The sequence below is a fragment of the Tamandua tetradactyla genome, chromosome 6, assembly GCF_023851605.1.
Source record: "Tamandua tetradactyla isolate mTamTet1 chromosome 6, mTamTet1.pri, whole genome shotgun sequence".
Classification (NCBI taxonomy): Eukaryota; Metazoa; Chordata; class Mammalia; order Pilosa; family Myrmecophagidae; genus Tamandua; species Tamandua tetradactyla.
Window position 1 is genome coordinate 53,571,549 of NC_135332.1, and position 15,388 is coordinate 53,586,936.

Below are 15,388 nucleotides of genomic sequence, written 5' to 3' on the forward strand. Positions count from 1 at the left end.
TCAACTTATTCTCATTTAGCAAAGTGGTTTATTCAAAAGCTTCTCAGCACCATCTAGTTGACAGAAAGAATGGATATCACCTTTTCCTGCCTACCCAACCCCCGCATTCCAGAGGCTGAAGTTAAATCATCTGGCTAGAGCTCCCCCTGATGTTTATAATTCAGATCACGATAAGGTTTTTGGTTGCTCTTTCACCCAACTTCCTCTAAGCCTCTGTTGAAGCCTGACTCAAACAGAACTGTGCCCCACCACAGTTCAGGAGAATGGGAAGGAATCCTATCAGACTTGATCAACCTCCCATACTTGTGCTATTAGAGGCACATAAAACTGTCCTGGAAAAAATTCAATTCCAGGCCTGCCATGTAAGAAGCATGCAGCTTTGAGAGCGCCAATCTTAGGGTAATTTCCTCCCCGCTCCACTCTACTCTAGGAACAAGGAGCGTTAGGTCCATTTTTCTCCATATTATACCTCAGTTGCTCATCTTCTCCCATCTTATTGAAATACAGACACCGAACCAAATCTTTTTGACAGAGTTAAGACAAACAATTACACTTGATTAAAATGCTAAGAGATCCTGAGCTTGTTGGAGATGAGCAGGGTAGAGTGTAATGAGGAGAGTAGGAAGTATGATCTGATCTTTTTCTTTTTCTGTTCCTTTAAGAATATTTTGTTTCAGCCCAAAGCACTTTTTCCCCAAAGAGGTTCCTGGAGGAGATTGGAAAACCAAGAGTCTGACTGTATTCTATGAGAACACACAGTCTTCTGCATAACTTTGGCTTCAGTCCCTGGATCTTTCCTTTGCAGCTACTTCAGGTCATATGGGAGGAGGAAAGAACTGGAGGCCGTATCACGCAGCCAAGGACCCCATGGGATCCCAGGCTGGCAGGACAATGGGTTCCTGTTCTAACACCGCTAGCACCTCTTCAGGAACGTGTTTCCTGTCCACCACCACCTCGTAGACATACTCAGAGAACCACTCATCTGTCATACATAGGTAACCTGGAAAGAAGAACAGAAGCCTCATGAGTTCAGACAACAAGGAGCAAAAAACTGAAACTCTATTTACACTATAATGAAACCTTTTACAAACCTAGTATTTGTACATGTTTTTGTTTTCCAGCTTTTTCCATTTATAATCTCACCTAATCTGTCTTAATAGCAATTCTATGAAGCAGATAGGACAAACATGGCTATAATTTTACCAACTAGAAAACTGAGGCCCAGAATAACTAAGTGATGTGCTTGTGTCATACAGGTGAGGTTCAGAACTAGGCTTTGGACTAAGGCAACCACCAGATTCTGTGCTGCTCTGGTGCCCAGGTAGCCCCACTGAAGGTGAATGGATGATATGCGTGCCACAACGAAAAAGCTTCTTGTTCATTCAGCCACAAGGTGATCAGTCTCCAGGGTCAGAAAGGCTCCATTCTCACCCAACCCACCTTCTCAACATAACTGGCTCTTTTCTACTGTAATTTCCTAGAACAATCAGCTAAGGTTCTAGGGGAATCTTCATTGGGCCTTTTCATTATTCCTTCACCAGGTATCCATTTATTTTTTAGATGATACTGTGTAAGTTAAATGATTACACACTTCATGCTCTCCTGGGAGAAAATCCATGATGAACATCATGCAAAACTCAGACAGACTGCTGCTCAACCTGCCTGTCCCAGTAAGACCCTAGGATCTGTGGACCTCTCTACTGGTAGGACTGTACAGAGATGCACATGTACTAATCCAAATTCCCTGGGTTGAAAGCATAGCTGAGAGAAAAAGTGTGGTGTCAGCAGGTACCCATTCTAGTAACCTGCTTCTTCCCATTAGGAAGATTAATCTGTATCTCAGGTTCTACTAGGACAGCACAAACTCCCCTTTAAGAAAATACTCCCCAAAAAACTTAAACAGGGAGAAACTGCTTCATCTAAGCCATGGCTAATATAAAGAACTAGTCAAAGTGAGGGATTACAGGGTATGTATTTAAAATAAGAATGGGTTACTGGGCCAGGAAGATAATACAGAACACAAAAGCTGTCTATCTAGTCAGGGGCACTGCTGCACACACATATCCGAGACTCAGAGGTACTAACAATAAGAGGAAAAACCTTCCTGTATTTGACACCTGCTATATATTAGAGCACTTCAGATTGTCATTACATTTAATTCTTCCAAGAGTCCTTGAATGTAGGTATTATTATGGTTTAAGCCATGGGCCAGAAAGTTCCAGAGCCACTTTTCTCCAAAATTGTTTATGTAAATTTAGGTCTATACTAAATGGCCTTCCACTATATAGGACCAAGAAAAGGGAGATCCAAAAGGGTTCTCTAGAGCAGGGTTCTCAAACTTTTTGGGCTCAGGAACCCCCTCACTCTTAAAATTTCTCTGGCTGTAATATTTACCATCTTGGAAATTAAAATGGAAAAAATTATAATATGAATTTACTTTTAAAATAATATAAATACAAATAATATACTTTTAGAAAAATGTAACTTTTCTAAAAAATTCATTAGAAAAGTGACAATGTTTCACATTTTTACAATGTTTACACCTTAATGTTTGTCTTCTTGAAGAGAAGATAGCTAGCTCAATTCTTGTATTTGGTTCTATGTCCAATTTGTTACAATATGTTATTTTGGATGAAGTAGATAAAGGAAATCCAGACTCACACAGCTATGTTTTTGGAAAAGGGAAGACCTTACAAATGCCCTAGAAGGGTCCCAGTGACTAGCACACTCTGCGAACTGCTACACAAGAGGCGGACTGATTTAAATGATTAAAATATGACATGGTGGTAGGTCTAATTTTGTTAAGTTTAAATGGTATAACAGCGGACATTATTTAATCTGAAAACACAATTAATTGCTTTAGCGAAGTCATGCATGCCCGATACTGCTTTTCACCTAGGAGGTGTCTAAGAATTCACCTAGCATGTTTGCCCTCAACAGAAAAAGACTGAAAAAGTACTAAAGTTGGGTCAGGAAATATATCTTGCTTCTCCGTCAACGAACCAGTTTCTTGATCACTCCCTTTCTCAATATGAGATATTGGGAAGGAGGGCAAAGACAAATTTTGTAGCCTGTGCTGTGTCTGGTTTCTGTCTCGATTATATACTCCAAAGTCCCTGGCTTTCGTGTGTGAGGTAGTCAGGGCCGGGCCCTCACTTACCATTACCTTACACTATTGTCACTAAATTCTAGTATCCAAACCTTTTTCAGCTGAAGGGCCATCCAGAACCATTTCTTGCTAATAAGTAGGTGCTTCCTGAGTAGGTACTTTCTGAGACACTCAGTGTCTGCCTTCCCAAAAAGGAGCTTTCAGCAAACAGAAAAACAGACTACTAGACACTATACTATTGAGCCATTAGTCATCTTCTCACTACCATAATCATAATGCAGGCTGAATAAACCTTCTGTGTATCTCTGGGCAGTCAGGCAGGTGAAAGTTAGAGGCAGCTTCGTGTAATAAAACTCTCTGTCCTTATAACAATACTATCACCACACAATCAAATGAATCTTCAAAGAATGCCCAGAGAAAATGGACAATAAATTTATTTACACTATCTTGTTCCAAAAGCAGGAGATCAGATTAAGTCCTCACAAATTAAAATTCCTATCAATTGTAATCCACCCTTTCAAAGCCTCTGTCAAGAGGACCTGACTTGATTAGTCTCCCTCTTCAGGATATGAGTTCTCTGGGACCCACAAAAAAACTCACAGTCTAGGTGGCTGCCAAGTAATTGCACTCTGAGTAGATAATAAACTTGTGGCTGCTGTTACTATTGACACTGTGTATTTTGGAATTTGACTGAGATTAGGATCAGTGTCTGGAACTGAGGGAGTGCGATGTAAGGGAGAGCAAAGTATCTGCACAGGCAGGATTAAGTGGCTGTTGGATCTAAGGAAAGTCACTGCTCCTAGTCCTTAAGTCCTATGGCCATTAGAAAAAGACACTGCCCGAGGAACAAGGAAAACAAAACGAAATAAAACAAAAAACTGTTCCAGGAATCTAAAGGTTACATTTAGGGACGCAACAGATAAATGGATAAAGAAAGTCAGATTTAGGAACTAAGGTGAAATTAAATTTTGGTTAAACATTAATGTTTTGTTTACACGCAATGAGAAAGAAATAAAATTTCTTAAGATTCTTTTTTAAGAGTCCCTTAAAGAAACTGGCAATGTTTCTCTATTTTGTAAGAGAAAGGGTAGCATCAGTAAAAGGAGAATTGTGGAAACAACTCTATTATGGTTAGGCCAAATTTACTCAGAAACAGAATAGCTCTGAATGGGTTAGTTTAAGGGAATGGAAATCCTACCAAGGACCTAAAACTTAAACCTCTCAGACTAGCTTAAGGTGACAAATATATTCTTATTTATGAGTTAGAAATATTTTATGTTTTTTGTAATCTTTGTTGTATGAAGCATTTCACCTTGCTGACAAACTATTTGTGGTTACTTTTTTGCTATTTTTTAATAAGGCTTGACAAAATCAAGCTGTCTGTTCTGCTCTTGTGGAACTATCTGTCTGGGAACAGGGACCCAAGGAAGCCAGGTACTGAGGCCACATTAGGTCACTCCAATCTATCCCTGATAGTGATAATTTAAGATTGAAGGAAGGTTCTCAAAAAAGGAAAGCAAAAATCACACTGGCCTTTGTCTCTAATAAATAGCGAGAAACTACCTAATAGAACGTTAATTAGGTATTTAAAATGAAATTAGGAAGACTCTATAGAAACATGGAAAAATATTTAAGTGAAAAAAGTAAAATGCATAAAAATGGTATATACCGTATAATAACTATGGTAAATATAAGGACACAAGGGAAAAAAATGACAAGAAATAGCAAAATGATAGTTTCACACCATTAGATAGGGTGATTTTTTTAACCCACCCAAACTTCAGAAAAGTTATATTGCTTTTTTGACTCCTTAAAAATTACCCAAATAATTAATATATATATGGTATAGAAAATTTTAGAAGCACGGAAAAGCAAAAAAGAAAAAAGAAAAGTGCAAATTTTAAAACTGCTTGCAATTCCACACCTTGGGATAAATGCTGTTATGATTTCATGGAAATCCTTAGGTAAAATTTCTATATGAAGATTCTATATATTAAAAAAAAATGAGAGACATTATATATGCTACTTTTTCAATTAATCTTTTCCATATTGATAAAAAATATATATCTGCATACTCCATAGTTTTTAGAGCTGAATATGCATGACTAAACCAAAATATATTTAACCATCTCCTATTGTTGGAATCTGGATTATTTCTTCATGTTTAGCAACAACACTGTGATAAACATTTCTGTAACTAAATTTCTGTACATGTTCCTATTCATAATTAAATAATTATATATTTATTTAGTAATTTCCTTATGTCCTCATTATTACTCATAATATATAATTACAAAGTTTCTTTTGGGGTTCAATTTGAACCGTTTTATTTTATAATGTGTTTGGCTATTTACAGTTTTCTTTAGTAACCTGCCCATTTTTAATTGCAGTGTTTGCCCAATTTCATCAGTAATTTTTATCAATAATAGTGTACTATATACTTAGATTGGCTGAAAACATTTCCCTATTATGTACTTTGCCTTTTAATATAGTTTGTGATGTTTTCTAACTTACTAATTTTTTAAATTTTTATAAAGTCCAATCTATATTCCTTTATAATTTTTAACTGGCATTATGCTTAACAACATTTTTCTGCTACTATAATGAAAAACTGATAATAACAAAAAACAGTGATAAGGAGATATCAGAAACATTATCTTAATGAAAACCCCACTTAGGCCATTACACAGTCTAGTCCTTATCTTTGATCAGAAACAATTTCAATCGATACTTAAGTAGAGACTGTCAACCACTTTTTAAGGTACCCATTATTTTCCCTATTTCAAACACCATAGGTAACATATGCCTAATACCTTAAATTTGTACAGAGTATGTTGCAAATGTGCAAAATGATACACCTCCCTTGGAATGTAATTTGGCAAGAGCTGGAAAAATTACAATGTCATAATGTCATTTATCCTTTTCATTCAATGGCATTGCTTAAGGTTGAAAAAAGGTTTCAAGGAAGGAAAACAGTGCCATTTCTGGGACCTCATCCTACAGATACACTATATTTGCATACCTAAAATATGTATTTTTGTATGATAATAGTTAGCACTTACACAGCACTTACTATGTGCCAGGCACTCTTCTAATCATTGTACATATATTGTCAGTATAATATTGTTTGTAAATAGCAAAAGATTGTAAACAACCCAAGTTCCATTATTAGGGCACTGGTTAAAATAAACTATGGTGTATCCAGCCAATGAAAGATATGAAGCTGTACTGATGTGGACATGTGCTGATGTGAAAATTCCTCTATGACAAGTCGTTTAGTGAAGTGGGAGCAAGGTGCAGAGCAGGAGATAGGATGTGCTATGTATGGTGTTTGAAAAAGGGAAAATAATATCTATTTACCTCTCTCTATATATGTTTGCCCTAAAAAAACACTGGAAAGATACAACGGAGACAAACAGAAATAGTCACCTGAAAAAGGAGGAGGGGAACAGAGTGGATTGTGACACAGACTGAAACAGTTTCCTCTCTATATAACCTTTTTATATTTTGATCTTGGAATGATAAAATTTTTTATTATCTATTAAAAGAATTACACTTTAGAAAATAAAACAAAACAAAGCAAATCATTAAAAAACTGCTCTTACACTTCACAATGCACTTTTATATACACTACCGTGGTTTTGATTTTAATCCTCACAACACCCCTATGAGGCAGGCAGGGTTGGTATAGGTTGTTTAAAGCCACACAGCCAGTAAGTGAAAGCCCAGCTTAAACCCAGGTCATTTTAACTTCAAATTTAGAGTCACTTCCATAGTTCAGCTTCTTTGAATGGAGCACCCTGGGGCAGAGACATGGTAGACAGTTATGGCTCATGCAAGCGACAAAGCAGTTAATCCAGCTTAGAATCAACTCCACCTGCTCACACATCTCATCAGTCAACAGGCATGTACCCAGTTTTTATAAGGTCCATTTATAAGGTATTTTATGCCTTCAAAATCAAAGAAAGAGATGCCATGTGTTTCAAGTGCATGTATTTAGAAGAATGGAGAACAGGAGATGGGAGGGATGTTTAAAAGAGCCAGAGGAAGGAAATCAAAACAGCTGTTTGTAAGCCTGACATTTAGATAATGATCTGAGAGAAGGCTTCTTTTTCCTCCAGAATAAACATAAAAATCCAACCATGTGCTAAGGACACATTCATGTTCATGAACCTTTGCTGATCAAAGAAGGAACACTCTGTGGCTGATCTTTCTTGTGGCGTCTTTCAGAAACAAAGGCTAGAGAAGGTACCACCTCTCTAGTTAAATACACCAGAAAATGCAGAATGGAAAATACGGTAGGGAGAGGATTGTTTTGGTTTGTGGGTTGTACTTTTTAAAAGCCACCAAATCACAACAAAGTATGGTCAGCAGAAGTGTACAGTTCCTGAAGAAGAAGCCTCTACTAAAAAACCGAAGCCGCTTGTTATTCTCTGGGCTGAGGAGCAATGGCGAAACCCCAGTCTGATTTCCCCTTTCCCTGGACCAGTGAGCACTCTGCAGGCATGCCTGAAGGCACACTCATTTCTGCCAGGATCTCTGTCATTGCCAGTTAGAAAAAGCACAAATTTGGGTGTCATCCAAAGGTGTTTTTCCCCTGAAACTCAAAGACTTTCCTCTGACCCCAAAACTATCACTATTTGGTTCAGGCAAAGCCTCTTTTTGACCATTCCTCAAAAAGCTCCAAGGATGCCAAGCCACATTATTTCTTGGCCTGTCCAAAGCATGTACCACCTGCTGAGAGCCAGTCTTCCTAAAAATCCACTCACCATGGAAGGATTCCTAAGGAGCCCTCACCATCTCCCTTGAAGTTTATATTTTACACTTATTTTTTAATGTGAAAAATAACATTATATACACACACACACACAACAGTAAATTTCACAGCATACTGCAACAATCAGTTATAGAACAGACTTCAGAGTTTGGTATGGGTTACAGTTCCATAATTTTAGGTTTCCCCTTCTGCTACAAGACACTGGAGACTAAAAGAAATATCAATATGATTCAGCAGTGATGTTCATGTGTTAAATCCTATCTTCTCTGTTATAACTCCACCTTCTCCCTTGACCTTTCTCTCAATTTTTAGGGGTATTTGGGCTATGCCCATTCTAACTTTTTTCATGTTAGAAAGGGCTGTTGATAATAATATGGGATAAAGGGATGGAATTAGCTGATGTTCTGGAGAGGTTGGCCACTATGGGTTTCAGGACATATCTGGCCTAGGAACCCATCTGGTGGTTATAGGTTTCTGAAAAGTGATCCTAGTTCATGGAACCTTTGTAGAATCTCAGATAAAGCCCTAGGTGTTCTTTAGGGTTGAAAGGAACAGTTCTGATTGGGGTTTGGCAAACCATGATAAACAGCTATATCTAGCTGAAGCTTGTATAAGAGTAGCCATCAGAGTAGCCTCTCGATTCTATGTGAACTCTTTCAGCCACTGATACCTTATTTATTACAATTATTTTCCCCCTTTTGGTCAGGAAACCAGGGCCAGGCTCATCCCTGGGAGTCATATCCCATGTTGCCAGGGAGACTTTCACCCCTGGATGTTGTGTCCCACGTAGGGGGGAGGGTAATGATTTTACTTGCAGAGTTGGGCTTAGAGAGAGGCTTCATGTGAGCAACAAAAGAGGTCCTCTAGAAGCAAGTCTTAGGCATAACTATAGGTAGGCTTAGCTTCTCTGCTACATAAATAAACTTTACAAAAGCAAGCCTCAAGATTAAGCACTTGGCCTACTGACTTGAGAGTCCCTAATGTTTAAGACAGCATCAGGGGTTTCCCTGGTAGTAAAATTTAATAGTTTCATATTTTTTCTCCCATACCTCAACGGACTTTGCAAATACTTTTTAATTATCTGTTCAACATACTCTGGGATGTATCTGGGCATTATATTATGAAACTACAAGCTGTTATTCATATTCTTGGGCTCCCTGTGTTTGGGTTGTTTAAATTATCTATCTAAACAGGTTGAATTAGATTGTGTGCTACAGAAAATTTGGTTTCAGACAAAATAAACTTTTCTTCCTTTGGTCTCATCAAGTAGGTAAAGTTCTAAAGTATAGACAATGTCCTCCTTACCCCTGTATTCTGATTTACCTTATTCCCAACGATCAGCTTTGTTTTGATCTCTAATTGAAACCTGATCTCTTTTTCAATTTCCTTCAGAGGTATGTGGCAATGCTGACCATCAGAACTCCTATACTGAGCCTTACATGATATACAGGTACCCAAAGTTCCAGGGAAATATCAGGTTATACACATATAGCACAGCGTCTGAAAATCTAGAAATAACTTTTAGCTCCAGACTAAATGTGACTGCTATGGGAGCTTACAATGTAGGCCCCAATTTTCTTATATTTTCTAAATGAGACGATACAATACTTGCTCTTTTGTTTCTAGCTTATTTTGCATTACATAATATCCCACAGGTTCATTTACAACATTGTATGCCTCACGACTTCGCTCCTTTTGTTGCAGCACAATATTCTATCATATGCATGCACCACAGTTTGCCATTCTACTTCTCAATTAGTGCATCCTTCAGCCACCTCCATTCACTGGGCATCATGTAAAATGTCCAAAGTCAACAGTCTATGTCTCACATTATCCTCACTTAGTGGTATAATCATCAACACTCTCAACTTTAGACAATTTTCATTGTTCCCAGGAGAAAAATAACTGATAAACACACCCTCACCAAACAGAAAATCCGAACCTCCCCTTAACTCTTATTCTCCCCCCAATCCCAATGATTTTACTCCTGGTATTGCTGTACTGTTGATGTTTTCCTGTTAAACATAGTCCAAATCATGCAATAGTTTTCTCCCTATACCCCAATATATAAACTCTCTGTACAAGATTCAAACCTTTGAAGTGATTCATGCAAGAACTTATTTACATTTATAGTGTTAATTTGTGGGATACTTGGCTCTGTATAATCCCTTTCAATCATGTTCACCTTCAATATGGCAATAATACTTATAGACCCATTAACGAACTGCCTTCACGTCTATCCATTCCCTTACATTTAAGTTCATTAGCTAACTGTTCATTCATCTATAGTTTCATGTTATCTCTAGGTCCCCTATATTCTGTATTATATGTCTCTGAGTTTACCTTTACCAAGGCCATAGAAGTGAAATCATACAGTATCTATCCTTTTGTGTCTGGCATTTTCACTTGTGTCTGCAAGTCTCATCTATTTCGTCATATGTTTCAAGACATCATTTTGTCTTCTTCTGCATGATATTCTATCTATGTATATACCACATTTTGTTTCTCCACTCATGTTGATGAGCTCGTGGATTATTTTCATCTTTTGGCAATTGTGAATAATGTTTCTATGAACATCGGTGTGCAAATGTCTGTTTTTGTCACTGTTTTCAGTTCTTCTGGGTGTATACTGAGTAAGGGTATTGCCAGGTCATAGGGCAACTCAATACTTAGTTTTCTAAAGAACCACCGAACTGTCTTCCATAGTGGCTGTACCATTATACATTCCCACCAGCAGAGCATAAGTGTCCCAATTTCATATCTTATTCCCAATCTTAGGGGGAAGGCTTTCAGTCTCTCACCAATGAGTAGCATGCTGGCTATGGGTTTTTTCATATATGCCCTTTATCATATTGAGGAAGTTATCTTTGATTCCTACCCTTTAAAGTGTTTTTATCAGAAGAGGATGTTGAAATTTGTTGAATGCTTTTTCAGCATCAATTGAGATGATCATGTGATTTTTTCCTTTCAATTTGTTACTGTGTTATATGACACTGATTGATTTTCTTGTGTTGAACTACCCTTGCCTTCCTGGTATCAACCCCACTTGGTTGTGGTGTATAATTCTTTGCACTTATCCTTGCATTTGTTTTTTTGTTTGCTTTTTTTTTAAATTTCTTTTTTATTGTTATCTTGTATTTGTTTTTACAACAGATTATGAACATCATATAGAATAAGATTACAGCCTCAATTGTTCTAGTTTCAATTCCTCCTCCCTCCCCGACTCTGTACTTAGCATTTAAAGGAATTAAACATTGAAATGTTGCTTATGTGGATAATACGACTGTTGGGCTTCCACCTCTATCCCTCCTGAAGATTATAAAACCACCTCAAAGAACAAGCTAAAAGCCTTTCCCCTGGACTCATTTTCCAACTGCTCTACTGTACCATTATTTATACCACCATATTCTTGCAGATATTGTCCAGTCCCCTGGTTTCTGTGGTTCTTTTTCTATCCCTCACCCACTTTCTTAATCTTGGCTTCAACACTGTCCTCATTGTCTCCCCATGGAACAGGGTGCTCCCCACTGAACAGGGTGCTTCCCTAATATCATAATAGATGATATTATTCTATCATCTGCTGTCTTGGAGAAATCATGCTTTCTCTTATATTTCTTGGTCTTCTTATCCTATACATTATAGTTTGAGGAACACACCATGGATGCCATTTCTGTCACATCACAGACCTTTTCTCATTCCCCTCTTGTGTCCCTGGTGAGTAAGTATAAATTCGTCTGAATATCAGACATATTCATTCCACCATGGCCTGTACAAGGTTTCCTGCATCCCATCAATAAATGTGAGTTGATATTACTGTTAATGGTTTTTCCTCAGCACTAGGTTTATTCATTTCCAGTGCCTTCTCTCACAAAACTAAGCCATATTAAGGGTCATCCATTTAATAAACTGATGATATAGCACAACGGTCATCCTGAATTCTTAGAGAGTTGAAGGTGGAACCAGGGGGCAAAGCAGACAGCCATCCTCTAGAAGGGAGGATTACACAGCCTTATCTACTTGTTCTCTCACCCTCATGGTCTATAGTAACAATGATAGGTAGTATTTTGAAGAACTTATTATTCTGCCAGGCAATGATTTCACAATAACCCTATGAGGTAGGTACCATTATTAACCCTCTTTTAAGATGAGGAAACAGAGACTCAGAAAAGGTTAAATGCCATGACTAAGATTATTGGCCATGACTAAGTTGGCCAATAAGTCAATCCTCTCAATAAATCTCCTTTTCCTCACGCAAAAAATGGTATTAATTGGGTGCATGGGTGGTTCAGCAGTAGAATGCTCGCCTTCCATAAGGGAGTCCCGGGTTCAATTCCCGGACTATGTACCCCCCCAAAAAAAGGTATTGACTGCCTCTACAACTCACCTAGTTCTACAATATACCATTACATGAAGGATATGATGAGCTTTATTCCTTTGATTATCTCCATCCCACATGGTGGTATGGCTGGTAAGGCAATAAATGGACACAATCTTGGTTTTTAGAAAGCAGAGGTCTAGATATAATCTGAGTTGCTCATATAAATTTACTTTCAGATTAATTTCTAATATGACAAGTCTCTAACTGAGACCACCAAGAGGTTCCCTTTTAGTGGGAAGTCTAGACATTTTATTAAAATGAAATCAGGAACAGACAGATTCATTTATAAGTAAAGATAAAAAACAAGAGTTAAAAACAATTTCAAATTTTCGTATATTTGAAAGAGAAAAAAGCAATTTGAAGATGAAAAACTATTTTGGTTCAAAATGAAAACTAGGAGAGACAGTTTTTAAAACCTAAAGAACATAAAACACAGAAAGCAGAATAGTGTTTACCAGGGCTATAGGAAAGGGAGGATGGGGAGTTATTGCTTAATGGGTACACGTCTCTATCTGGGATGATGAAAATATTCTGAATATAGATAGTGATGACGGCTACACAACATTGTCAATGGACTAAATATCACAGAACTATAAACTTAACAATTAAAATTATTTTTATGCTATGTGTACCTCACATTTTTTAAAAGATAAAGAAGTTTCTTTCCATGAACACTGCTGAATTAGAAAACAATATTCTCCCTATCCTCACTTAAAAACTGTTACTGAGCATATTGAGAAACCAGACTAAAGAAGCATTAAGAATTATGCTATGATAATTCCATGTCCAGAGCTCGGTTCTCAGGTTTTAGAACTGAAATAAAATTTCATGACTAAGTAAACCAATCATAAAGAAGCAAAATTCCATAATAAAACTGAGAAACCAATCAAGAACTTTATTTATTGACTATCAAAAATGTTGTTATATGATGTCTCCAGATCCTTTATAGTTTTATGTCCTCTCAGCTGCTTGTTTCTGGTTACCAAAGACCATGAATTGTCCTGTTATTTCTGTGAGTGGACTAACTGCTACTAGAACAGAGAAGTTGGGAGGAGTCACAGTACAGTGGCAAAAAGAAGAGGTTTAATGTCAGACTATCTGGATTATAATTCTGGCTCTATAATTTATTAGCTAGATGACTTATAGGTCAATTTGGCTTAAAGATGAAAAATTTCTGATTAAGAATGAGAAGAATCAAAAGTTATTTCCCTTGTTTTAAATTCTTAAATATTTTACTGTAACAAGCCTATCAACTTCTCAAAATGAAAGACAATGTAGTAAGTCCCAAGATTTATTCCCTCATCCAACTGTATAATCCATTTCTGATATGACCCATAAATGAGATACAAAACATACAGCCAAGTACCTCAAGAAGCAGGGGAGAAAACTAAGCCATGTTGGTGTGTATGATAGATACACATCCAGTTTGTCAGTCTAGCTGATTATAAATACTAGAACTCACCAACATGAAGCCAACTGGTGCAGCAAAACAAGAATTAATTTATTTTATGTGTCCTAAGGTTAAAGGAACTTTTGTCCATTTTGTGACAGTCAAGTTATTTGATTTACTTTGTCTCTGGGTTCTCAGTAAAAAGCTATGAACTTGACCATATGGGAGAACAAAGCCAGGATGAGGCAGTGGGCAAGGGCAGCCTGCCCAGGTATCTGCTCTGTTTACCTCTAGCTTGTCTTTCAACATTGCTTTTACTGAGACTATCAATCTTAATAGGCAGGAAATCCAAAGAGAATAGTAACAAACTTTAACAATGTAACAATGTTATCTACAGAAACAAAGTCCCAGCATACTGTTAGGGCTGTCATGTCTCCCAAGAAAGCTACAAACTCTAAGAGGCCCTGAGAGGTTTGATTCACTCAGACATGCCAGCCAATTGTCACCCTCCTCCACCCTTCAGGGATGACAGACAGGAGGGCTCTGCTAGGGTAAACAAACACTGCCAACATAACAACACACTACATACTCTCCTAAGGTCAGGCCAAGAGTGCCAATTAAATTAGATCATGTTTTCTTTCCTTCCTTCCTATTAAGTCAGAAAGAACATTACCATAATTTATTTTGGCTTTGAATGAGCTACTCCCTATAGCCACTCCAGTTTAAGTTCTTATCTTTTGGCTCTCTACTAAAATGTTCTGCTTTATATAATACCTGCCATTTCACTTATTTAAAAGCAACAGAAAAAGTTAGTTTAAACTTTTGTAGATAGCTGTAGATCACACTAGGAAGAATTACACGCAGATCACAGGGGATCAAGAACTCAGTTCTTTCAACATAATAATGGAATGAGTTAAGTCAGCAGAAGCAATATTTTGATTAAGCAGGAATAAAGAGGTACAGCTAGATGGGGAAAAATAGCAAAGTGGTCCATGTTCCTCTTCTTTTTTTTTTTTTTTTGCATGGGCAGGCACCGGGAATCAAACCTGGGTCTCCGGCATGGCAGGTAAGAACTCTGCCTGCTGAGCCACCATGGCCCGCCCCCATGATACTCTTTAAGCGTACATATTTAGGTTCAGGATAATAAAGAAAATAACTCACACTACACAAAACACAGAGCATTTCTTGGCTTTATAAGTGTTTATCGTCCCTTAAGTGGATATCATTATTATCTACAAAATTCAGTGACTGTTATAGATGGAAAAATACCCCCCAAAAAAGCAAGCCAATGGATCCAGGTTGGTCTAAACAAACCCATAAGTTTAGTCTTCTTCCTAGCCTCTAAACTATATGATAACAAACCCAATTACAGGGACCAGAATTAGACCAGAAACGAAAGAGACGCTCTAGAGGGTCATCTGAAGCAACAGAAAAACAATTTAACCCAGTATCTTATGTTTTTAAATATGTTACAAATAATCAAATCCTTCAAACTTTAAGACAAACATCCATTTCTTAACTACCACTTACTATACAGATACAACCAAATTGTGAGTTGCATTAAAAAAATGTTTCTGCTAGTTTTGTTAATGTTTAAACCCTTTTCTATATGACCTTAAAGTTTATTGGTATTAAAATGAAAGTCATCTTATACGAAATCAACTACTTAAAAATATGTTGTACTTTAATTCATAATAGCTAATTTACTAAGCCTCCCTGTAATCACAGAACAAT

The 15,388-nt window shown here is 37.2% G+C and overlaps 1 protein-coding gene across 2 annotated transcripts in view; it reads right to left on the reverse strand.

Moving 5' to 3' along the window:
* Positions 1 to 15,388, reverse strand: part of BLMH (bleomycin hydrolase) — a 62,364-nt gene continuing 46,976 nt past the window's right edge. For both annotated transcript variants that reach the window (XM_077165418.1, XM_077165417.1), the window contains exon 12: positions 1 to 1,000. In XM_077165418.1, coding sequence (XP_077021533.1) covers positions 849 to 1,000 — 152 coding nt within the window. In that variant the 3' untranslated portion in view covers positions 1 to 848. The remainder of the gene's footprint in view (positions 1,001 to 15,388) is intronic.